The sequence below is a fragment of the Rana temporaria genome, chromosome 6, assembly GCF_905171775.1.
Source record: "Rana temporaria chromosome 6, aRanTem1.1, whole genome shotgun sequence".
Taxonomy (NCBI): Eukaryota; Metazoa; Chordata; class Amphibia; order Anura; family Ranidae; genus Rana; species Rana temporaria.
Window position 1 is genome coordinate 31,173,291 of NC_053494.1, and position 27,268 is coordinate 31,200,558.

The following is a 27,268-nucleotide window of genomic DNA, read 5'->3' on the forward strand; positions in this document are numbered from 1 at the left end:
TTCCAAGAATTAAAGTGCAACTCTAGATAAAAACACATATAAAATCTATATGAGCTAATAAACATTGCACTAACATTGCAATTATCCTAAAAAATTGTTTCCTTTTAGCCATGACTGCAGTTTTCAACTAGTGAGTACCATTTCCCAAAAATCCTCCCCTACCCTTTCCAGTAAATGGTTCACTGCTTCTCCTAGAGTTCTGTACCCAGTGTGATATCAAATTATAAGCACCTTCAGCATGGAATAAAGCATCCACTTATGTCAATAGGTTTATAGCATATGTACTAAGGAAATATGTACCCTGCCATTGCTGACCTTCTGAAAATTCTAGTTATCTGGCTGCTATCCTCATCACTTTTTGAATCATTGACCTAAACTAGACATGTGCAATTTGTTTAATTTAAATCTAAATTTGGACACATTTTTCATTATTTGGAAATTCGGGTGTATATGAATTCCAAACCACAATAGTAATGAATGTAAACTAATCCCGCTTCCAAAAATAACGAAAGTCTACTTCGATTCCAATTTGAAAAGGAATAATAAATATTGCAGCTTTTCCAAAAATTCAGCAGGGTAATTCGAATTGAAAAAAAATTGAATTCGAATTTTCCAAATTCAGGTTGAATTGAATTCAAATTCGGTCGAATTCGGAAAATTCAAATTGTATTAGAAAGCAAATAATCAAAATTAAACTAAATGAATTCTGAAAGTGAATTTAACTCATTTAACTAAACAAAATTAGTTAATTAACTAATCCAAACTAATTTTTTCATTCTGCACATGTCTAACCTAGACATAATGCAGATTGAGTAATAACTACTCAAAAGTAGCAGAGTGCCATTATAAAATAATAAAAATAAAATATTCCCTGAACCAGGGTTTTTAACTATGTTTGAGCCCTGCAGTGCAAATCCTGGGGACCCCAATTTCTCCAATCTCCATATGGTAGGCCATTACTTTAAGGGCCATTCACACCACAACACCCTACAGCAAATACATAGGGGGTTATTTACAAAAGCAAAATCCACTTTGCACTGCAAGTGCAAACTACAAGTGCAAAGTGCACTTGAAAGTGCACTGAAAGAGCACTTGGAAGTGCAGTCGTTGTAGATCCGAGGGGGACATGCAAGGAAAATAAAAAACAGCATTTTAGCTTGCACATGATTGGATGATAAAATCAGCAGAGCTTCCCCTCATTTCAGGTCTACCCCTCAGATTTACAGCAATTGCACTTCCATGTGCACTTTAAGTGCAATTTTAAGTGCACTTTGCACTTGTAGTTTGCACTTGTAGTGCAAGGTGGATTTGCCTTTCGTAAATAACCCCCAAAGTCTGTGATGTTTAGAGTTACCCCGTTGCTTGTGACCTTTCTTAAAGGGAACTTGTGCTTTACCCATGCGTGCCAAAGCAGCAAGATCACCTTAATGCAATCCACCCCAGCAGGACAATATTACTTTCTTTTTGCCCTCACCACTACAGTCAGCCTCCTGGAAATGAGAAAATTATCCTCTGTGAAAACTCTAATTCGCTCCGATTCGCTATATCTATTATTTATACAGAGATGAAGGACAGCCCTAATCCTATCGCCAAAGCACCGGGGCTGTCACATGGCAAAAAAAAAGATAGTCACATGCTCCTCCAGTCATACAGTATAGTAATAAGTGAACTAGCATCCATAGCATTTTAGTGTGAGCAGCCAAAATAATACATAGACCTGTTTAATGGTAGACTGTGTCCTTGGTAAAATGTAAAAAGACGATACTTGGTTACAGGCTTCTCAAAGGTAAATCTCACCTATAGACAAACAGGTAGCGTTCCTTGTAAGCATCCCGTCCCAAAGAATCACTGACCACATAGGAATACTGAGGTTTTTTACAATGGCTGCAATTAAAATAAATAATTTTTAATATAACAGTAAAACATACACACACGATACTGCATAAAGTGTCTTAAAGTGTTTGTAACCCTAAAATATATATATATATATATATATATATATATATATATATATATATATATATATATATATATATATATATATATATATAATCCTGTTCCCTTAAAGCATGCAAAACAGCACAGAGATTGGTCTGTGTAATTTGTCTCTTTCTATAATCTAAAATACCTGGCTGATCCTGCCCTCCCCCTGTAAACTGACCATGGTTTATCATGGCTGCTGAGCCCTGACAGCGTAGTCAGTTTATATGCCTCTGCTAATGTGACCGCTCTCCTCCCCTCCTCTCGGTTGACGGCAGCGGGATTTCTTGGCCCCAGTCACACGAGGGCCGAGCAGCACTCTGAAATAAGGTAGAAATCTGCATATTTGTTATACAGCGCATACAGTGGGGCACATATCATTATTTAACAGATGGGAATGTATTATCATGACTGTGATACATTTGCCTATATGTCTCAGTTTACTGCTCCCTGCTAGCCATATGGGTAGAGGTAGAAAGGAATTTCATGTGTGATTCATTCCTCTGACAGGTTATTGACGTGCTAATGTCCCCTCACTATTCTAAACGTTAATTGATCTATTGTGTTGTGTGAAGAAGATCTGTGTTTACCCTTAAAAGATGTGTATTGTATCATCAGGCTAAATGATTAGAGAAGTAGTATGTTAATTATTCTGATTGCTTCAGTGTATTAATTAACTCCACTGATGTCTTTATCTAAAGAAACGTGTCTGCATGGTCGGCTCCGACTTGTCTCCTATAATCTGTATGGGAAACCCCACTGTGTGAGGGGGGCGTTCCTAACAGGCTGTAACCACATATAAGCGGAGTTTTTGTGTCATTAAAGTGTCTTGTTCTAGCAGTAAGCTTGGCATGTGTGGCTTTCTGGGCGATTCCAGGGATATCCCTCCTCGTGGAATATTGGTGTGATTTTCGTTATGGGAAGAAGGGAACGTTGACGGGGATATCATACCAATACCGTCACAATGACAAAGTGGCTTTACAACCACATAATCATGATTATCTTATATTTAGAGCAAACCATTCAAACATTAAAGCCTAGTACACAGGGACTGAATGTCGGGTGGCATTGGGGCTGGTTCAATAGAAACCGGTCGACATTCGGCCCATGTGTGCTGCAGCCTGTCCAACAGAAGCGGGCTTCTGTTGAAAGGCCATGACCAAAAAAAAATTCTGCCTGTCTGCTCCCCACCAGCGCCCTCCCCGCCCCCCTGTCAGAACACAATAGCACAGCAGGGGAGACCGCTGTACTAACATTGGATAGTTAGTACAGTGAGTGCCTCCCGAACTGTCAGTTTTTTTTTCCATTCAGCCTGCTAGTAGTGAGTACTAGTAGTGTGTACCCCACCTGCAGAAACCTAACTCATAAATTTGACTCTCCCAGGCCGGCATTTCTTGCTTTTCTTCCTCACCTCGTAGGACCAAGCACCTCCCCTTACCTAGCTGCATTAAACTTGTAGCCTACCACCTGTTGCTCCCCAGGTGCTGTACGGACCCTTAAATAGGCTTCTTGTGTGGGTGTTGTGGCTGGCATTTTGGATTAATGCCCTGCTAAATGCATGGCTGTTCCCAAGGTAAAAGAGTCAACACTAATTGGAAGGGAGGTACACTTAGCTAGCATGATGTCTGTCCTGGTAGTACAATTTTGTAATTTTAGAAGAAGCTTTATGTAGAATGGAAAATGTAGTGGTGTCAAAAGAAGAGCTTAATGGTGACAAGTACATTCTTACCTGTTCAATTCACTCATCATTGTTTCAACAGCACTGAGATCAGTGTCCCTGACCTCCTGTATCAGCACAATATCATAGCGAGGCAATATCTGTGAATGCAAGAAGGAACAATCAAGACAATCAAGTCAATAGCTGCTGTATTTGTAGCTGCTGGCTTTTAATAAAAAAAATTTCATGGGATCTCCACTTTAAAATCACGTTATACTCTCTCTCTCAGTCATTGACTTCTATCTGTCATACCACCCTGTTCCACTGCAACGCATTTCACCCCTGTGGGCTTAATCGTGAAGACCTCTACCCTCTCCCTAGATGGACAATGCTGCGCTTCAAGGGTGTCTCCATTACTCCTTCATAGAGTGGAGACACCCCAAGACAGGAAGTGTGTTACTTGTTGGATCACCAGGTAAAAATAAAGAAAAACAAAGTCTAAAAGAGAGAAAACAACTGCAGCTATCAAGTTTAAGAATTGGTAGGCTGCAATATATTACATTTTTGTTTGGGGATTTAATATATCTTTAAAGCAGGTATTAAATCTATACTGCTGTAAGTTTTTGGTGTTTTTTCCCCATGCAAGGTAAAGTCATAATTGTATACACTCTGACATGTTTGTGAGGCCCCGTACAGACGACCAAACATGTCTGCTGAAACTGGTCTGCGGGCCAGTTTCAGCAGACATGTTCGGTCGTGTGTAGGCCCGAGCGTGCAGGATTCCAGCAAACATTTGCCTGCCGGGCCTTTTCCCAGCGGACAAAGTTCAGTCGTCTGTACAGACCTACCGTACATGTCCGAGCGCCCGCCATCCCTCGCATGCGTCGAATGACTTTGACGCATGCGTGGAAGCATTTAACTGGCAGGCCCGCCCACGTCGCCGCGTCGACACCGCGGACACGCCCCGCGTATTGTTTACGCGCGGATTTCTGTACGATGGTTAGTACAGCCATCATACAGAAAGCCCCGTGCAGACATGTACGGTGAAAACGGTCCGGCGGACCGGTTTCATCGTACATGTTTGCTGGTGTGTACACGGCCTAAGACTTGCCTTCAGTTCAAGGTGAGGGGAAATTGTCCAATGGGGACACCTGTCCAAGAGGGGAAGTGAATGGAAATTTCTCCAGTGCTACACCCAAAGTGTAAAATATAACCTGGCAGGCGCTCTAACCCTTCCCTGTTCTATTCAAAACAAAAAACAACATGCTATGGCTTTACATTCACTTTATTTTAAAGTGAAATGAATCCTCACCTTCATAATGATTGATGTCACTTCAGGATTTGACATCTTAGAGTCCCCAAAAGCCTGGATGTTAAATGCTCCGATCTTCAAAGCCGAAACAGAACTCAGGGCAAGCGTTAGTCCAATAATTATACGAATCATGTCTGCAATGGGATCAAAACAGGCATATAACACACAGGAAAAAACACACACATAATTCAGAATGTTTTTATTGTATTTGAAAAAATATATATTAAGGGATAGATTCATGTAGGAGATACGACGGCGTATCTCCAGATACGCCGTCGTATCTCTGAGTGTGCGGCGTCGTATCTATGCGCCTGATTCATAGAATCAGTTACGCATAGATTTGACTAAGATCCGACTGGCGTAAGTCTCTTACGTCGTCGAATCTTATTTGCAATTTTAGGCTTGCCGCTAGGTGGAGCTTCCGTATATTTACGCGTCGAATATGCAAATTAGGTAGATACGCCGATTCAGAAACATACGTTTGCCCGGCGCATTTTTTTACGTTGTTTACGTTAGGCTTTTTCCGGCGTATAGTTACCCCTGCTATATGAGGCGTATCCTATGTTAAGTATGAGTGAAGTGAACTCCTGCGCTGTCTAGAGTGAGGGGACAAGTGAAAAGTGGGGATACTGCTGCAAATAAAAAAGAGGTCTACCTCGATAGACAAAAAGTGATAATTGTAACAAGTGAAATATTTGCGCTGTCAAGTGTTATACAAATTAATGTGTGTGTGCATATAACCACATACATATACAAGTACAAAAAATGGGTGGGGAAAGTCCAAAAAAGGGGGAGTGACACTAATATACCAGTAAACAATATTGTTGAATAGTCATTAATCGAGGGCACAGTGCTGAAGAGGTCCAGGTACAACAAAATCCAACCATGTAGGGGTGCAGTTCATCAATACTTTATCCAATCAATAACGTTGTGAAGTGAAAAATGTTGAAAAACACAACAATAAAAAAAATAAAAATAAAAATAGAAATAAAAATAAATATAAGAATAAGGGTCAAAGTATTTCAGAAGAAGGAGGCCTTGTATCCAAAAAGGGTGAAAGATAGAGAGTGAGCCGTAACCAAGATCTCATATATGCACCTCTAGTGATCCCAGCAGCTCACCTCTAATCTGGCAAGCTGGATTAAATCAGCCTGATCCTGATGGGTGTGGTCCGTTGTTGAATATCACATACGGGTCTCCATAAAGTGTATTACATGAAAAAGTAAAAAGGGTAGAAACCAAATGGTGTGATAACGTCACAGGGAGGGATAGCAATGTCTTCTGATTTAAACCAGTGGAGATGCACTCACATGTGGGTGAAAAAACTGGGGCTCTTATCCACGAACGCCGAGCTCGTCAGTCCCTCCTTCCTCTCCCTTACTGATTCTCCAGGGTTAGGAGTCCCGTGTCCCCAATGGTTCACGAGTCGACTCTTGTTATGTATGAGGATCTCGGTGGTGTATGTGGGGTAAGAGAGAAGGACAAGCCTGATCGTGTGATATCATCAACAATAAACAAAAACCCCCCAGGAATGCCCAGGTAGTAATGCACTCACATGAACAATATAACATAAAAGACCTTCCTCCACGAGTGCGGACTCGCAATAAATCTGTGCCTCCAACACTTCCCCTCTATCTGTGGCTCAGTCCGGACACTCGGATGTGGCAGTCATACATGGGGGGAAGTGGAATAAACAACCACAGCGTAGCCCAGTCAGACGTGAAAAGTTTATTTTAAAAGCACTTAAAAACTCACATTTAAAATCGAAATTGCTGCATCAATCCGACGAGTGGCGAACTCGTATATCCAGTGGTCGGATGCTGGAGTGTGTCAAGCCCTCCAATCCCGACGCGTATCGTCAACATGTGACTTCATCAGGGGATGTTATATTGTTCATGTGAGTGCATTACTACCTGGGCATTCCTGGGGGGTTTTTGTTTATTGTTGATGATATGTTAAGTATGGACGTCGTTCCCGCGTCGAATGTTTAAAATTTTACGTTGTTTGCGTAAGTCGTTCGCGAGTAGGGCTGGACGTAATTTACGTTCATGTCGAAAGCAATGACGATTTGCGGTGTAATTTCGAGCATGCCCACTGGGATTCTTTCACGAACGGAGCATGCGCCGTTCGTAAAAAACGTCAAATACGTGGGGTCACACTACATTTAAATAAAACACGCCCACATCATCCACATTTGAATTAGGCGGGCTTACGCCGGACCATATACGTTACGCCGCCGTAACGTAGGGAGCAAGTTCTTTCTGAATACGGAACTTGCGCCCTAATTTACGGCGGTGTAACGTATCTGAGATACGTTACGCCCCGCACAAAGATACTCCATTGTATCTGAATCTACCCCTATTACTCCACCCATCATTGGTGTCAGTGGGAGGACTAGGGCCCCCATCATTGATATCAATTGGAGGAATAGAGCCTTATTATTGGTGTCAGTGGGAAGAATAGTTCCCCATCATTGGTGTCAGTGGGAGGACTAGGGCCCCCATCATTGGTGTCAGTGGGAGGAATAGAGCACCATTGTTGGTGTAAGTGGGAGGAATAGTGCCCCATCACTGGCGTCAGTGGAAGGACTAGTACTCCCGGACCATGCTGTTGCTTTTATTAGTGAGGAAAAGCCTATTCTGTGTCGCTCTCTAATTTGGTTTCTCTGAATATTCCTGATATTAATATTTAAAAAAAATTGTAGAATGAGTAGTTTGGCACAACAGGGGCGCCTGGATACAGCGTAAAAAAGTTAAACACTGCTATTTTTGAGCTACAGTATGTATCCAGGCAGAAAAAGCATTTGGCAAAACATTATTATAAGATTGTTCTACATTAGTCAAAGTTAAAGGGCCAAAAAAGCTGATTAAAGAATTAGAATACAAATTAAACAACTTCCTCATTACACTCAATGAAATTTACATAATTTCTAGAGTCTGTAGTTATAATACACATGTCTAATTATAGGCGTGCCGGGTGTGCCCAGACACACCCTAATCATCCCTAGTTGTGACTGCAGCAACATGTCTGTGTAGCTCATGTCACCACTGGTGTCGGGTCCAGGCAAGCAAAAACAGCTGTGGTCTGCGAGTGGGAGGTGATTAAGCAGGGACTAGGGAGTCGGGACCACACTTGTGGAGTAATACAGTCGCGTTTGCCGATGGTCTTTTATAGTTCCGGCTGCAGGTCCCGCAGGCGGCGGTGTGATAATCATCTGCACTCCGCCCCCTCCTCCCCTCCGGCCTCTCTCTCCCTTGGAAGAAGCAGCGGAGCCTCAGCCTGGATAGCGGCAGGCGGGTGGCTGCAAGATCAGTGAGGCGAGAAGTGAGACAGCACTGAGCAGGGCAGGCAGCCAGGCACATGATGGACCAAAAAAGGTGCGAATGGGGAGCAGGTGTGTTAAATTTGGTGTTATCGCTCTCACTCTCTCATACTGGTCACTGGAAGTTCAACATGGCACCTCATGGCAAATAACTCTCTGAGGATCTGAAAAAAAGAATTGTTGCTCTACATAAAGATGGCCTAGGCCCTAGGCTATAAGAAGATTGCCAAGACCCTGAAACTGAGCTGCAGCACAGTGGCCAAAACCATACAGCGGTTTAACAGGACGGGTTCCACTCAGAACAGTCCTCGTCATGGTCGACCAAAGAAGTTGAGTGCACGTGCTCAGCGTCATATCCAGAGGATGTCTTTGGGAAATAGACGTATGAGTGCTGCCAGCATTGCTGCAGAGGTTGAAGGGGTCAGCCTGTCAGTGCTCAGACCATACGCCGTACACTGCATCAAAATGGTCATCTAAGAAGAAAGCCTCTTCTAAAGATGATGCACAAGAAAGCCCGCAAACAGTTTGATAAAGACAAGCAGACTAAGGACATGGACTATTGGAACCATGTCCTGTGGTCTGATGAGACCAAGATAAACTTATTTGGTTCAGAGGGTGTCAAGCAAGTGTCTCAGCAATCACGTGAGGAGTACAAAGACAAATGTGTCTTGCCTACAGCCAAGCATGGTGGTGGGAGTCTCATGGTCTGGGGCTGCATGAGTGGTGCCGACACTGGGGAGCTACAGTTCATTGAGGGAACCGTGAATGCCAACATGTACTGTGACATACTGAAGCAGAGCATGATCCCCTCCCTTCAGAGACTGGGCCACAGGGCAGTATTCCAACATGATAATGACCCCAAACACACCTCCAAGATGACCACTGCCTTGCTAAAGAAGCTGAGTGTAAAGGCCCTTTCACACGGGCGGACGAACGGACCGTTTATTACAAGTCTGTTTACATCAATATATATATATATTTATATAAAATATATTATATATATATATATATATATATATTTTATATATATATATATATATGTATATATTAGGGTTGTCCCGATACCGATACTAGTATCGGTATCGGGACCGATTCCGAGTTTTTTCGGCGGTACTCAGACGCCGATACCCTGCCCCGATACACAAATAGAATACTTAACCCCCCCGCCGCCGCCGCCGCCGTCGCCGCCGCCGCCGACCGCCGATGGCTGGATGGGGGGGAGACAGATGGCTGGATGGGGGGGAGACAGATGGCTGGATGGGGGGGGGAGACACATGGCTGGATGGGGGGGAGACACATGGCTGGATGGGGGGGGAGACACATGGCTGGATGGGGGGGAGACACAAGGCTGGATGGGGGGGAGACACATGGCTGGATGGGGGGGAGACACATGGCTGGATGGGGGGAGACAGATGGCTGGATGGGGGGGAGACAGATGGCTGGATGGGGGGGAGACAGATGGCTGGATGGGGGGGAGACAGATGGCTGGATGGGGGGGAGACAGATGGCTGGATGGGGGGGAGACACAAGGCTGGATGGGGGGGAGACACATGGCTGGAGTGGGGGAGACAGATGGCTGGATGGGGGGGAGACACAAGGCTGGATGGGGGGGAGACACAAGGCTGGATGGGGGGGAGACACAAGGCTGGATGGGGGGGAGACACATGGCTGGATGGGGGGAGACACATGTCTGGATGGGGGGAGACACATGGCTGGATGGGGGGAGACAGATGGCTGGATGGGGGGGAGACAGATGGCTGGATAATGGGGGGACATGGCTGGATATGGGGGGGACATGGCTGCATATATGGGGGGGACATGGCTGGATATGAGGGGGACATGGCTGCATCTGTGGGGGGACATGGCTGCATTTGTGGGGAGACATGGCTGCATTTGGGGACACATTAAAAAAAAGTATCGGTATTCGGTATCGGCGACTACTTGAAAAAAAGTATCGGTACTTGTACTCAGTCCTAAAAAAGTGGTATCGGGACAACCCTAGTATATATATATATATATATATATATATATATATATATATATAATATATACACACATAGACGCACGTGTGTTTGAGCTTTGGTTTGAGCTGCACACAGTAATGCAATAGGCTGTGCACTCCTATGTGTCTAATATAAACCCAACCAGCGGATACACAGCATGGAATGTGTGCGGATTCACTGCATGGAATGTTAGCATACCATGGCTTATGTAAATATCATATGGCACACGGCCTCAATTAATATAAGTAATTAACATGGTATGAATGTTAGATAAATACTATGGTCACATTTTTATTTAAGAAACGTGAGAGCTAATTACAGATAACTGTTTCAGGATACCAAAGAATTTAAAAAAATTCAGCCTTGAAATTATTATTATTATTTTTTTTAAGTAGGTTACATCCCTAATACTTTTAGCTACTTTTAGCTTTGGATAGAGTGGGGAAGGAATACAGCCCCTGTCAGGTTTTTATTGCTATGTGTGTTGCCATAGGAAGATTCCACTTTACCTCCACTCAGGACACACTGTGATGGGAAATCTCTATAGTGGAGAGACACTGGCCCGGATTCAGAAAGGAGATACAACGGCGTATCTCCTGATACACCGTCGTATCTCTGAGTGCGGGCTGTCGTATCTTTGCGCCTGATTCATAGAATCAGTTACGCATAGATTTCCCTAAGATCCGACCGGTGTAAGTGTCTTACACCGTCGTATCTTAGGCTGCATATTTAGGCTGGCCGCTAGGTGGCGCTTCTGAATATTTACGCAAGGAATATGCTAATTAGGTATTTACGCCGATTCAGAAAAGTGCGTCCGCCCAGCGCATTTTTTTACGTCGTTTACGTTAGGCTTTTTCCGGCGTAAAGTTACCCCTGCTATATGAGGCGTATCTAATGTTAAGTATGGACGTCGTTCCCACGTCGAGTTTTGAAAATGTTACGTCGTTTGCGTAAGTCGTTCGCGAATAGGGCTGTACGTAAGTTACGTTCACATCTAAAGCATTGACGATTTGCGGCGTAATTTCGAGCATGCGCCGTTCGTAAAAAACGTCAAATACGCGGGGTCACAGTTAATATACATAAAACACGCCCACATCATCCCCATTTGAATTAGGCGGGCTTACGCCGGACCAAATACGTTACGCCGCCGCAACTAAGGGCGCAAGTTCTTTCTGAATACGGAACTTGCGCCCTAATTTACGGCGGTGTAACGTATCTGAGATACGTTACGCCGGCACATAGATACACAATCTGAATCTAGCCCACAGACTGCAACAAAAACCATTTTTCAGTATGGAGAAAAATTAGATCTTCTATCAGGTTATTATTACTCTCTGTTTTGTCCTATGACAACTACTCTCTTCATTTCTTGACATACTGACACCGGGACCGATGGTGACTTAAAATCACTTTAATGGGGTCATGGAGAACAATAAAACTTGACAAAACGATATACTTTACCCAGATCACTCCAAACTATTTTGAGTGGAATTGGGCTTTAAGGGAGGATATGGTGAACTGATTTTTATTTTTTTTCCCCCTCCTACATTTTTAGTTAAGGAAAAACACAAGGACATTCAATGAAATGCTAAAAGACATTAGGGCAGCTCTGTATTCTTTAATACATTATTAGGTGTATTTTTTATGCAAGCTATGTTAGTACCCATATTTGACTTTTTAGCAGCCGTTTATAATCTGTGTATAGTAGAGCTCAGGGGAAGTGGGAGAAGCACAGTTGTGCTGCAGTGCATAGGGTATGCTGATATAAGGAAAGAGCAGAGTGACAAAGAGATGAGCTAATGATTATTGCTGCTTTCCTTTCAAGGTCCAGTCATGGGCTGGGGAAGGGAAAAGACCTGTAAGCGCTACTTAAAGGGGTTGTAAAGGTACAATGTTTCCCCCCTAAATAGCTTACTTTCCCTTAGTGCAGTCCTCCTTCACTTACCTCATCCTTCCATTTTGCTTTTAAATGTCCTTATTTCTTCTGAGAAATCTTCACTTCCTGTTCTTCTCTCTGTAACTCCACACAGTAATACAAGGCTTTCTCCCTGGTGTGGAGTGTCATGCTCGCCCCCTCCCTTGGACTACAGGAGAGTCAGGACGCCCACTGAGGCCGTGTACACACCAGCAAACATGTACGATGAAACCGGTCCGCCGGACCGTTTTCACCGTACATGTCTGCCCGGGGCTTTCTGTACGATGGCTGTACTAACCATCGTACAGAAAGCCGCGCGTAAACAATACGCGGGGCGTGTCCGCGGTGTCTCCGCGTCGATGACGCGGTGTCGCCGCGACAATGACGCGGTGTCGCCGCGACAATGACGCGGCGACGTGGGCGGGCCTGCCAGTTAAATGCTTCCACGCATGCGTCGAAGTCATTCGACGCATGCGAGGGATGGCGGGCGCTCGGACATGTACGGTAGGTCTGTACAGACGACCGAACATGTCCGAGCGGGCAGGATTCCAGCGGACTGTTTTAAAACAAGTCCAGGAATATTTGTCCGCTGGGAAAAGGCCCGGCGGGCAAATGTTTGCTGGAATCCTGCCCGCTCGTGCCTACACACGACCGAACATGTCTGCTGAAACTGGCCCGCAGACCAGTTTCAGCAGACATGTTTGGTCGTCTGTACGGGGCCTAACACACAGCTCCTTTCTCTATCTGCAACGTAGAGAGCGTCCTGACTCACCTGTAGTCCAAGGGAGGGGGCGAGCACGACACTCCACACCAGGGAGAAAGCCTTGCATTACTGTGTGGAGTTACAGACAGAAGAACAGGAAGTGAGGATTTCTTATGCCGCGTACACACGACCGTTTTTCGGGGTTGTAAAAAATTACGTTTTTAAGGGTCTAGAAAAAACAGACCGATCATGAAAACGGCCTTGCCTACACACGATAGTAAACAAAAAAATGCTCTAGCAAAGCGCGGTGACGTACAACACGTACGACGGCACTATAAACACGAAGTTCCATGCAGATGACGCCGCCCTTTGGGACGCCCCCTCACACCGCCCTGCCTGTCAAGTCTCACTCTCCGGGCCCCGGCTACTACTGGGTGGGGAGCGGAGGAAGATCACTTCGCCAGGGAAGGCAAGGAGATAAACAGGCAGGCTGCTGGCCGGAACGTGAGCCAAGGCAGAAGAACATGCGAGCGGAGATGAATGGGCATGCACCCGAAACTGAAGAAATATTCCCTCCGCTCCGACCAGTACATGATCATCAGAAAGGGGCACAGATAATGGAAAAAAATACACCCCCTAAGCTAGTAGGTGCGGCGGAGTGGGGGGTGTAATTCCGATTTTTTTTTTTTAATTCTGCACTGACTGTCTGTGAAATTGCCCCTGCCCCCTGTTCAAATCCAATCCGGGGACAAAACTGGGGACAGACTTGGTCTAGGGACACTGGGCCATATTCTCCTAGATTTCCCGCGGGCGGTGCGTAAGCCATTTACACTCCGCCGCCCCAACCTACAGGAGCAAGTGCTGTATTCCCTAAATACTTGCTCCGTAGTTTGGGGCGGCGGAGTGTAAATGGCCCGGCGTAGCCACGCGTATCTTCAAGGGGGCGGCTTCTATTTAAATTAAGCGCGCACCCGATTCTAACGAACTGCGCATGCGCCGGGCTTAAAATAGCCCAGTGCGCATGCTCCAGTTTTCGGCGTAAAACGTCAATGACGCCGACGTGTGCGTCATTGACGTAAAGTCGTATTCAAGAACGACTTAGGGAAACGAAGTAGCCGATGGAAAAACACGACGCGGACCCGACGCCATACTTAACATGGCCTACGTGGGACTTGCGTAAACTTACCCCTCATATAGCAGGGGTACGTTTACGCTTACGCAAACGACGTTAGCGACGGTTACGCAACGCGAATTCGTTCAGGAATCGGCGTATCGGGCTCATTTGCATAAACAAATGAGACCTGAACGTAAACGCCATCTAGCGGCGGGCGGAGTAATTACATTTAAGATCCGACAGTGTAAGTGACTTACACATGGCGGATCTTAAGTGTATCTATGCGAAAATGATTCTAAGAATCAGTCGCATAGATACACGGGCCAAAAAAGAGAGATACGATGGAGTATCCTGAGATATTCCATCGTATCCTTACTCAGAATATGGCCCACTGTCCTCAATCCAGGGACTGTCCCCTGAAACCGGGGATGTCTGGTCACCCTACTTTATTACCCAGCCTGGTAAAAACAGTAAACAGGTGATGGAAGGGATAGAGATGAAAAGGAGAACAGCAGATTCAGGCGTACTATCTGGAACAGACCAGTTTCTATGCTTAGCGACTTTCCTTACACCACTCCTGCCTGAGTGGGCCTAGCGTGTCCGGACGGGCCTCTCTCACTGACCTAGCAGCCAAAACCCCGCTCGAATCTCTTTAGAACAAAGCCTCTGCCACAGGCCCTTTTAGATGAATGTCAGAATGCGGAGATAACCCTCCTAGGTAAAGTTACGCCTGGATCTTCTTTTCTTAACGTCGCCACAGGTACCGACTGAAAGAGGAGTCAATCCTTCAGTGTCCGGTCACCTCGATCCCTGGTGGTTTGTCAGAATCCTGTTGGACCACCAGCCTCTCATTGGCGCTCCTCAGATGGACTCCCCACCAAACAGCTAAACTCGCTTGGGATCTTCAAAGTGGGAACCCAGTCGACCACTGGGTCCCCGTCCTGCTCAAATGCTCCGGACCAACATAGGCTCGAAACCAGGAACATGTAACGCTATTAGCGTTAATTTATGTACTAGGAGCGCAGCTTTACCTAATATGACAGCTGCGCTCCATTCACAAAGACATCCGCGTCACTTCCGGTACGCGGACGTCTGCGCTCCACGCTGGAACGCGGAAGTGCGTTCCAGTGTGCGGCGCTCGGCGTGCATGGGAGACCGGGCTATTTAAACCTCCAGCACTGGCGACAGGTTGTTGGAATATTCCTGTTGGACCCTGTCGCCACCTGGAGACCCTCCACCAACTCACACCAACCTTGAACTTCACTTTTGGGATACTTGGATCCTGATCTTAGTTGCTATACTAGATAGAAGGACCACCAGCGTTACACCTGTGCTTATTTTCCCAGTCTGGACTACCTCCTAACCGCAAGTATATAGAGTATATTACTGCATAATGGGATTACCATCTACTCCTGTGCAAACAGACCTGGTCCACACTACTTCTTAAACTGCATAAGGATATATAGCATATTAATGCATAAAGGGATTACCATCTACTCCTGTGCAAACAGACCTGGTTCACACTACTTCTTAAACTGCATAAGGATATATAGCATATTACTGCATAAAGGGATTACCATCTACTCCTGTGCAAACAGACCTGGTTCACACTACTTCTTAAACTGCATAATTATATAGAGCATATTATTGCACATTGGGATTACCATCTACTACTATGCAAACTGACCTGGTCCACACTACCTCTTTAACTGCTTGTGTTTAAAGACTATTTTGCCATATAGTTAGTGTTGTTGCCCATAGTCTGGACTACCTTCTTCTCTCTCTTTCAGAAATACATATTAACTATTGAGATACTTGCTCTAAATATATTGAGGTTTTGCTTCTATATGTTATATCAGGAGTGCTAATTTCCTACATGACTCAAGTTCAGTACCTATATATTCAGAAAGCACTTACTAAAGACTTATCCTTGTCATTGCTCTAGACAAAGGTTACTATATAGTTTAACAAGTATTAAACTATTTCTACATGTTTTGCTCCAATCAGAGGATATGATGATATAGACCCCATACTCTTATAGTTCAGTGAGAGTGAGCTGGTGGTTAATTCTGATAGGCCTCTACAGCTGGAGTCTAAACTTGAGACAGAGTGTTCTCAGAATCAGGGTCGTAACATAATATTCCAACCTCTTTAAAAAGAAAAAAAAAAAAAAAAAAAAAAAAAAAAAAAAAAAAAAAAAGGGAAACATTCAAGATGGATCCAGCTGAACTTGCAAATCATTTAGTTACACTCTCCCAAAGAGTGGATAACCTGACTGCTAACATGAATGAATTGCGTGTTCAGAATGATACCTTACGCAATCTCAATCATGCACAAGCTAGAGACAGACCTGAAGCTAAGGTCTGCCCACCAGAACTTTTTTCTGGTGAAAGGAAGAATTATAAACAATTTATTAGTTCATGTCGTTTGATGTACGAATTACGTCCGCGCACTTATTACTCTGATAGAATAAAGATCCTCACTTTAGTTACCTATCTCAGAGGTGAACCCAGAGTGTGGGCTGATACATACATAGAAGAACATGGAGATCTTTTGGGAGCTTTTGATACTTTCATTAATGAGATGTCTCTCTTATATGAAGATCCTAACAAACAGCTAACAGCTGAAAATTCAATCAGAACCCTCAAACAGGGTAAGAGGCCTGTGGAGGACTTTATTTCAGAATTTAAATGCTGGAGCAGGGAGACCCAATGGTCAGAGATTGCTCTTAGAAATCAATTTCGTTTGGGTTTATCAGAGGCTATGAAGGATGAGCTTGCTCGCGTCGTGCTCCCTGATACTCTAGAAGACCTCATGCACCTATCAGTGACTATCGATCGCCGTCTGCGTGAGAGAAAGGCAGAACGTGCAAATACATACCCAGTCACTTCCTTCAGGAGATTCAGATCGCCTTCAAAAGAGTCTCCAATGGAACTTGGAACTATAAGAGGACCTTTGACTCCAGCAGAAAAGCAACGCCGTAGAGCCAATAATCTATGTCTTTATTGTTCAGCTCCAGACCACATTGTGTCTACCTGTCCTCTACTTAAGAAAAACTCTGAAGGTAAATTTTCCCACATTAATAAATTAGACTCATCCCTTTCCACGTCTAATCGATATATCTTTATCCTTCTTACTCTACAGTGGGATCAAGAAGAGATTTCCATTGAAGCAATGGTCGACAGCGGAGCCTGCGGCAACTTTATAGATTCAAGTATTGTAGAATCAAATAAAATTCCCTGTGTGTTTAAGCAAAATCCAGTGTCACTCACTTTTATTGATGGGTCCAGTTCAACTCATGGTCCTGTTATATCTCAGACATCTCCCCTAAAGGTTACATGTGCCACTGGTCATTCTGAGACCCTCAAATTTGATATTATTTCCTCACCTGTCTTTCCCATTGTTCTAGGCCTCCCATGGTTACTTCTTCATCAGCCTATTTTCTTATGGTCCACCAAATCAATTTCTTTACAGTCTGATTATTGTAAACAGTTCTGTTATTCCCCATGCATCATCTCTTTCTCTGACGCCATTCCACATGACCTACCTGAATATTTACATGATTTCCTTGATGTATTCAGTAAGACTAATGCAGATAAACTTCCTCCACATAGAATTTACGACTGTCCCATAGACCTTATTCCCGACAGTCCTATTCCTACTGCTCGAATCTACCCCCTCTCTCAACCAGAGCTTGTACATTTAAAAGAGTACCTCGATGAGAATCTAAAAAAGGGGTTTATTAGGAACTCCACCTCTTCAGCAAGTGCAGCTCTCTTTTTTGTAAAGAATAAAGATGGTTCACTCCGACCAATCATTGATTATCGTTCCCTCAATAATATCACTGTAAAAAATAGATACCCATTACCACTCATTCCGGAACTCATTGAGCGTCTACAGAACGCCAAGATCTATACAAAACTGGACCTCAGAGGTGCATATAATCTGATCAGAATCCGTTCGGGTGACGAATGGAAAACTGCCTTCAAAACCCGATATGGCCTTTTTGAGTATTGTGTGATGCCTTTTGGTTTGTGTAACGCTCCAGCAACTTTTCAGTGGTTCATTAATGATATTTTTCATGATCTACTTGATATTTGCGTTGTAATTTATTTGGACGACATCTTAATTTATTCTGAGAATCAGGATGAACATCACAAACATGTGCGCTGGGTTCTGGCTAGGCTTAGGACACACTCTTTGTATGCAAAACTTGAAAAGTGTGTATTCAGTCAAACTACTATTTCCTTCTTGGGTTACCAAATTACTCCTAGTGGAGTTCAGATGGATCGATCTAAGGTAGATTGTATTCTGTCCTGGCCTGCACCACAAACTAGGAAAGCTCTTCAGAGATTTCTCGGTTTTTCAAATTACTACAGAAAGTTCATAAAGAACTTTTCAGCTATTGTGAGACCATTAACCAGCTTAACCAGTTCAAAGATACCTTTTGTTTGGAATGATGATGCACAGAAATCTTTTGACACACTCAAGAATAGTTACACTTCTGCTCCTATTCTTCAATTGCCAAATCCATCATACCATTTTACATTAGAAGTAGATGCTTCGCATTTTGCTCTTGGCGCTGTACTCTCCCAACAACCTACATTATCGGAACCACTACATCCAGTTGCCTTTTTTTCCAGGACACTCTCCTCAGCGGAAAAAAATTATCCTATTGGCGAGAAAGAATTACTAGCAATAAGAGATGCTCTCTCTAACTGGAGACATTTGCTGGAGGGTTCAACACATACTATCACCATCCTCACTGATCATCGAAATTTACAACACTTAAAATCTTGCAAAACTCTCTCTGCCCGTCAAGTCAGATGGAGTCTATTTTTCGATAGATTCAATTTTGTTATTTCCTACCTTCCTGGCACTCAAAATACTAAAGCAGACTCTTTGTCTCGTATGCATGAAGAACAAACATTGGAGATTCCACCATTTTCAATTATTCCATCCAATAGGATTCTGGGTACTACTATGACCTTCAATAAATTGCTTATTCAAACCCTCACTAAAGAGAGATCTCATTTACCTATGGGTTTACAACAAGAGTCTAACGGACTATTAACTTTTAACAACAAGATATATGTTCCACCAAAATTGCAACTTATGTTACTAAAACAACTTCATGATGCTCCACTTGCAGGACATCCTGGCATTACTAAGACCCTTCATCTAGTCAAGAGAAATTACTGGTGGCCAAATCTCACAAAGACAGTTCAGGACTATGTTAATTCTTGTCAGACCTGTGCCACCAACAAACATTCTAGAAAACCTCCCTATGGTCTATTAACTTCTATCCCAGTACCAAATAGACCTTGGGACGTTATTTCTATGGATTTCATAGTTGACCTCCCAAGGTCAAATGGAACAAACACCATCATGGTCACAGTTGATGTTTTAACAAAGATGGCCCATTTTGTACCTTTGAAGAGGTTACCAACCTCTCAAGAGACGGCAAAGGCTTTCATATCCAATATTCTTAAACTTCATGGCTTACCATCTCAGATCATTTCAGATAGAGGCTCACAATTCATTTCCAGATTCTGGAAAGCTCTCTGTCAAACGCTACAAATAGATCATCGCATGTCTACCGCCTATCACCCCCAAACTAATGGGCAAACAGAACGGGTAAATCAAACACTGGAACAATATCTGCGCTGTTACTGCACCCACCTCCAAGACGACTGGTTTCATTTACTTCCACATGCAGAATTTGCTTACAACAACGCCTCCAGTTCATCCTCCCAGTTTTCACCTTTTTACGCAAATTATGGTTTTCATCCTAATAATTTACCGTCTACTTTTCCTTCAACTAATGTCCCTGCTGTTCAGAATCTTTTATCAACCATAAAGGATACTCTAGATACTCTCCGTTCTAATCTTGAAGATGCGCAGATTAGACAAAAGAAGTACTACGATTCTCATAGAACAAAACCCCCATCTTATAAGATTGGAGATTTGGTATGGTTATCTACTAGGAATTTACGACTCAAGATTCCTTCTAAGAAACTTGGCCGTCAGTACACGGGACCTTTTCCAATTTCCCACATCATTAACAATAATGCTGTCAGATTAATTCTACCCTCCGATTGGAAGATTCATCCATCCTTCCATGTTTCATTAATTAAACCTTTCAAACCAAACCCTTTTCCAAACAGAGATCCACAACCTCCTCCACCAGTTCAAGTTTTTGGTGAGACTGAATATCAAGTAGAGAAAATTTTGGATTCTAGGAGGAGAGGTTCTTCCATTCAATACTTGATTCGTTGGAAAGGCTATTCTCCCACAGATGATTCCTGGGAATGCTCATCAGATATTCATGCCCCTAGACTTATTAAGCAGTTCCATCACAAATATCCTGATAAACCATCTCCTATTAGGCGCCCCGGATGGGCCCCCTTGAGGAGGGGAGTATGTAACGCTATTAGCGTTAATTTATGTACTAGGAGCGCAGCTTTACCTAATATGACAGCTGCGCTCCATTCACAAAGACATCCGCGTCACTTCCGGTACGCGGACGTCTGCGCTCCACGCTGGAACGCGGAAGTGCGTTCCAGTGTGCGGCGCTCGGCGTGCATGGGAGACCGGGCTATTTAAACCTCCAGCACTGGCGACAGGTTGTTGGAATATTCCTGTTGGACCCTGTCGCCACCTGGAGACCCTCCACCAACTCACACCAACCTTGAACTTCACTTTTGGGATACTTGGATCCTGATCTTAGTTGCTATACTAGATAGAAGGACCACCAGCGTTACACCTGTGCTTATTTTCCCAGTCTGGACTACCTCCTAACCGCAAGTATATAGAGTATATTACTGCATAATGGGATTACCATCTACTCCTGTGCAAACAGACCTGGTCCACACTACTTCTTAAACTGCATAAGGATATATAGCATATTAATGCATAAAGGGATTACCATCTACTCCTGTGCAAACAGACCTGGTTCACACTACTTCTTAAACTGCATAAGGATATATAGCATATTACTGCATAAAGGGATTACCATCTACTCCTGTGCAAACAGACCTGGTTCACACTACTTCTTAAACTGCATAATTATATAGAGCATATTATTGCACATTGGGATTACCATCTACTACTATGCAAACTGACCTGGTCCACACTACCTCTTTAACTGCTTGTGTTTAAAGACTATTTTGCCATATAGTTAGTGTTGTTGCCCATAGTCTGGACTACCTTCTTCTCTCTCTTTCAGAAATACATATTAACTATTGAGATACTTGCTCTAAATATATTGAGGTTTTGCTTCTATATGTTATATCAGGAGTGCTAATTTCCTACATGACTCAAGTTCAGTACCTATATATTCAGAAAGCACTTACTAAAGACTTATCCTTGTCATTGCTCTAGACAAAGGTTACTATATAGTTTAACAAGTATTAAACTATTTCTACATGTTTTGCTCCAATCAGAGGATATGATGATATAGACCCCATACTCTTATAGTTCAGTGAGAGTGAGCTGGTGGTTAATTCTGATAGGCCTCTACAGCTGGAGTCTAAACTTGAGACAGAGTGTTCTCAGAATCAGGGTCGTAACAGAACACCGCATAGTACGAACACTCTGGCCAGGTAGGCCATAACGCTGAAGCGCCGTGATGTGGCCACCCTAAAGGTGGGTGCCAAACCGGAAGAAGACCACAAAAATGGCGTCTGCTTCATAATTCCCCTTTCCCAGCATGCCCAGCGAGGCCCAAAACCTCCTGATTGGTCACTGGGAGAGAACACCCATACCTCAGCTCCACTGCTGCCACCTACCGCACCGGGGTGGGAAACACCCCAGCACGACAGAATGAGCCCACAGCACAGCCAGCTGAAACAGAGACCCTAATCCAGTGTTTCTCAACTCCAGTCCTCAAGGCGCCCCAACAGGTCATGTTTTCAGGCTTTCCATTATTTTGCACAGGTGATTTGATCAGTTTCACTGCCTTGGTAATTACCACAGCCATTTCATCTGAGGGAAATCCTGAAAACATGACCTGTTGGTGCACCTCGAGGACTGGAGTTGAGAAACACTGCCCTAATCAAATGGTTGCAATTGGAATCAGAGTCACTAACACTCTGATTACCCCATAAATTTCAATAGCACCGGTTACCTTGGAAGTAACCAGGCGCTACGCGACGTAAAAAACAACAATGTTAAAAACGACGCGGCCCCCTTCTGCTCAGTGCTGTCTCACTGCTCGCCTCACTGATCTTGCAGCCACCCGCCTGCCGCTATCCAGGCTGAGGCATCACTGCTTCTTCCAAGGAAGGGAGAGGCCTCAGGGGCGGGGGGGCGGAGTGCAGATGTATATCACTCCGCCGTCGCCTGCGGGACCTGCAGCCAGAACTATAGAAGACCCTGCGGCTGGATTACTCCTTCGCTGTGGTCCCGACTCCCTAGTCCCCACTCGCAGCACACAGCTGTTTTTCCTTGCCCGGACCCGACACCAGTGGTGACATGAGCTACACAGACATTGCAGCAATCACAACTAGCAGTGAGAGCACACATGGATGATTAGGGTGTGCCTGGGCACACCTGGCACACCCCGTGGGCACGCCTATGGATGTGACTGTTGGTAAAAATCATACTGTTCCTTAAAACTCTGTACAGCTATAAGGCATTCCCAAGCATGTTATTTAAAGGTTTGCTTTATCTTCAATGCTTCCCTTGAACATGTATGAAAAGACCCTTTCCCCGCTTTAAGTAGTTTTTTTTTTCAATTGATTTGTACATGCATTGAGACATGTGATGTCCCCTATGGCAGCACCCAATTTCCCATTTTTTGGACAGTAGTTTGCCTATTATCTATAAAAAATATCCAGAATTGTACATCTTTACAGAGAATATAAACAACTGCTTTTGGGATTAGCCCATGTTAATCCCTACCAGGAGTTTTCTGCCTTCAATATTGAGTGAACAGCTACATGAAATGCCACACTAGACCTACGACCACCAAGATTTCTACTAACTCATCCTTCTGCTTGTGTAGTCGTCAGTTCCGGCTGGTGCTCAAAATTTTTAGGGGGGGGCAAACAAACTGAAAAATTCAGAAAAAAACCCCATCAATTGCAGCCTCACTGTGTTCATCAAACGCAGCCACTGTTCCATCAAATGCAGCCACTGTGCCATCAAACGTAGCCACTGTGTCCATCAAACGTAGCCACTGTTCAAACACAGCCACTGTGCCATCAAACGCAGCCACTGTTTAAACGCAGCCACTGTGCCCATCGAAAGCTGCCACTGTGCCCATCGAACGCCGCCACTGTGCCCATCAAACGCTGCCACTGTGTCCATCAAACGCTGCCACTGTGTCCATCAAACGCAGCCTCTGTGCCCATCAAATGCAGTCACTGTTCCCATCAATTGCAGCCACTGTGCCCATCAAAAGCCGCCACTGTGCCTATCAAACGCAGCCACTGTGCCCATCAAACGCAGCCACTGTGCCCATCAAACGCAGCCACTGTGCTTATCAAACGCAGCCACTGTGCCCATCAATTGCAGCCACAGTGCCCATCAATTGCAGCCACTGTGCCCATCAAACGCCGCCACTGTGCCATCAAACGGAGCCACTGTGCCCAATAAACGCAGCCACTGTGCCCATCAATATAGCAGCCACTGTGCCCATCCATTGCAGCCACTGTGCCCATCAAACGCCGACACTGTGCCCATCAAACGCCGCCACTGTGCGCATCAAACGCAGCCACTGTGCTCATCAATAGCAGCCACTGTGCCCATCAAACGCAGCCACTGTGTCCATCAAACGCAGCCACTGTGCCATCAAACGCAGCCACTGTGCCCATCAAACGCAGCTACTGTGCCCATCAAAGGCAGCCATGGTGCCATCAAACGCAGCCACTATGCCCATCAAACGCAGCTACTGTGCCCATCAAAGGCAGCCACTGTGCCATCAAACGCAGCCACTGTGCCCATCAAATGCAGCCACTGTGCCCATAAAACGCAGCCACTGTGCCATCAAACACAGCCACTGTGCCCATCAATTGCAGCCACTGTGCCATCAAACACAGCCACTGTGCCCATCAATTGCAGCCACTGTGCCCATCAAATGCCGCCACTGTGCCCATCAAATGCCAACACTGTGCTCAACAAACTCAGCCACTGTGCCCCTCAAACGCAGCCACTGTGCCCATCAAATCCTGCCACTGTGCCAATCGAATGCCGCCACTGCTATGCATGAACCTATCCATTGGTCATAGAGGGGGGTGGCTGGAGAGACGGGGCGGCGCCGTGTGCCCTTATGGACGCACTGCCACTGGTAGTCGTGTACCCACCTGGCCAAAATATTTCTCACTTCCAACAGCTCTCTGCCCTTTCCAATGGCCCCTATACTATAAAGGGGGTAATCCAGCCACCCCTGTCTGGTGAATAACCCCAGGTCCTCCTTCCCATCATCTAATTTCATATCAATGCACTTAAATTATTTTCTTCACATTAATTACTCCAAGGAGGTTTACCCAAGTGAATTCCTATTGATCCTCTCTCTTTCTCTTCACCCTTCTTTACCTCAATAGTAACAATTGTAATATCTGTATTCTGAACAAACTATGTCACGGGTGCCGTCACCAAGAGGTTGATTTTCTTATTAGTTTGTTTATAAATTGCAAAATACTCCTGCCATAAGCAGTTGATTAAATTGGCAATTTGTTTTGAGGTATATGACCCCTATTATTTGATGCAAATTTTTAATTATATCAATGCTATATATAAATAAAGAATGTAAAACAAAATGGCCAGAATTTAACATCAAAATTCACCCCCATAGACTTCAATAGGATTCGCCTCTAAGTTTGGGTTTGCCAACTATCCAACAAGATTCACCAAACGCTTAGCAAATCAAAACTGGGCTCATTTGCCCATCACTATACAGTGCATTATATCAGAAATGAGAGAAGAGATTGACAAAGTTCCAAACTAGGGACAGTCCTCCAAATGAGGCACAGTTGTGACCCTTCACTATGCAAACAGCTGTGATAAAGGGGACACTATTATTGCTCCAAAACGCATTGGGGCAGATCCTCGTACAATTGCATGGGCGCAGCGTATGTGAGATACGCTACGCCGCTGTAACCTACTTTTCCAAGCTTTGAATCCACAAAGAATTTGCGCTGTAAGGTACGGCGGCGTAGTGTATCTCTCGCGGCGTAACGGCGTGTAATTCAAATAAGCGAGTAGGAGGCGTGTTTCATTTAAATGAAGCGCGTCCCCGCGCCTAACGAACTGCGCATGCCCCGACCCTAAATTTCCCACTGTGCATTGCGCTGAATGACGTCGCAAGGATGTCATTGTTTTGACGTGGACGTAAATTACGTCCAGCCCCATTCACGGACGACTTACGCAAACAAATTAAAATATTTTCAAATTCGACGCGGGAACGACGGCCATACTTAACATTGCGTACGCCACCAAATAGCAGCTTTAACTATACGCCGAAAAAAGCTGAACGGAAACGACGTAAAAGAATGCGACGGCCGCTCGTATGTTCGTGGATCGTCGGAAATAGCTAATTTGCATACTCGACGCGGAATACGACGGGAACGCCACCCAGCGGACGCCGAAGAATTGCATCTAAGATCCGAAGGCGTACAAAGACGTACGCCTGTCGGATCTAACCCAGATGCCGTTGTATCTTGTTTTGAGGATTCAAAACAATGATACGACGCGGGAAATTTGAAAGTACGCCGGCGTACTTTTTTTGTGGATCTGCCCCATTGACTATATATTCCCACATATACAGTAAATACAGCAACTATGACCTAGACCAATTTGTTCACCATTTTATTTTGAGGTTAGACACTTCTATGTGGAGTTGAGTGTTCCCTACAGCTTTTTCAATTTTGTCTCCTGCCCTGTTGACACCCCCACCCTCATTTTATATAATGGAATTCTAGGCATAGGAAGAAAAAGGGACATATCTTTAATGGGGACACAACAATCAGCAATAAAAACCTGGCCAAAGTGATCTTCTGTATTATATCCAAAACGAAAAATCTTTGAATTTAGTTTAATTTTAACTACAGCAGCAACATTTTTATTATCATAGGCGTGCGCACAGGGTGTGCCAGGTGTGCCTTGGCACACCCTAATCACCCAGTGTGGTGCAAATTCCCCCTGATATTTCACCAAAGCCACCTAATGGGGCTCCCACAAAATCATATTGTAAAAAAAGAATAAAAACATAAAATAATAAAAATAAATACGACTGACACTGCCCACTGCCCTACCGACAACAGTCTCTGCTCTACTGACACTGACCATTGCTCTGCTGACTCCGTCAGTATATACTGTATACACGCAAATGTGTGTTGAGCTTTGGGGTGCACACCCTAATACAATAGGCTGTGCACACCTATGGTTATTACTGGTAATAATAGAGGGTATGACAGTGAAAATAAAATAACCATTAAAAATATTTGTCATGCAGCAGGCACCAAGCCAAAGTACACATATATAACGACCAGCTGTCCCGGATTTCCGGGGACAATCCCTTGAAATTTCTATCCCTGGAGATGTGCCTGATTTCTCAACACAGACCAAATGCAAAATTTTACATGTTTAATTAAGTTGTTTATTATTTTTTATTATCCTCTGAGCATCTTAACTAATTTAAAAAAAATACAGTATTTTGGTTTTAATTTAGCCTATTAGAAAGATCTCTAAATATATATATATATATATATATATATATATATATATATATATATATATATATATAAAGACAATACTGCTTAAAGGGTATCACTCCCTTTTTCTGACAATGGTGATAATCATTAAAGTGAGGGCATCAAAACGATCTTCTTTGTAAATTAATATTTTGCCTTTTTTTGTACCCAATTGGAAATTTACCAGTTTTTCTTATTGTATGGGAACTTCAGACACAATGTAATGCTGTGTCTACATGAACATTTAATAGATAAAAGTAGATAGTTGTCAACGAGATCAACAGCAAATGTTCTAAATTGTTTTCGTTGGTCATTATGTGTAATCAATTATCCTCAAATTCATTTTTAAGATTATAAAGATAAACTTTGGTCCTTTGCATTAATACATATATAATAAAGACAGATGGAAAGCATCAGTAAAATCCATGATAATAATATTTAAGCCAGTAGGCTCTGTATACTCACTGCTTGGTGACAGCTGAGCCTGGTACCTGGGCTGTTCCTCTTTTGTGTTAGCCAGCTGATAACTTTCCTATAGGTATAGTAGGAATTCCTTGACAGCAGGTT

At 44.0% G+C, this 27,268-nt stretch overlaps 1 protein-coding gene across 1 annotated transcript in view; it reads right to left on the minus strand.

Annotated features, from left to right (window-relative positions):
* LOC120943343 (deoxyribonuclease-1-like) overlaps positions 1-27,268 on the minus strand; it is a 38,091-nt gene extending 10,823 nt beyond the window's left edge. Inside the window, exons 1-4 of the mRNA XM_040356584.1 lie at positions 27,167-27,268; positions 4,950-5,083; positions 3,710-3,798; positions 1,798-1,884 (exon numbers count right to left, since the gene is read on the minus strand). Coding sequence (XP_040212518.1) covers positions 1,798-1,884; positions 3,710-3,798; positions 4,950-5,081 — 308 coding nt within the window. The 5' untranslated portion in view covers positions 5,082-5,083; positions 27,167-27,268. The remainder of the gene's footprint in view (positions 1-1,797; positions 1,885-3,709; positions 3,799-4,949; positions 5,084-27,166) is intronic.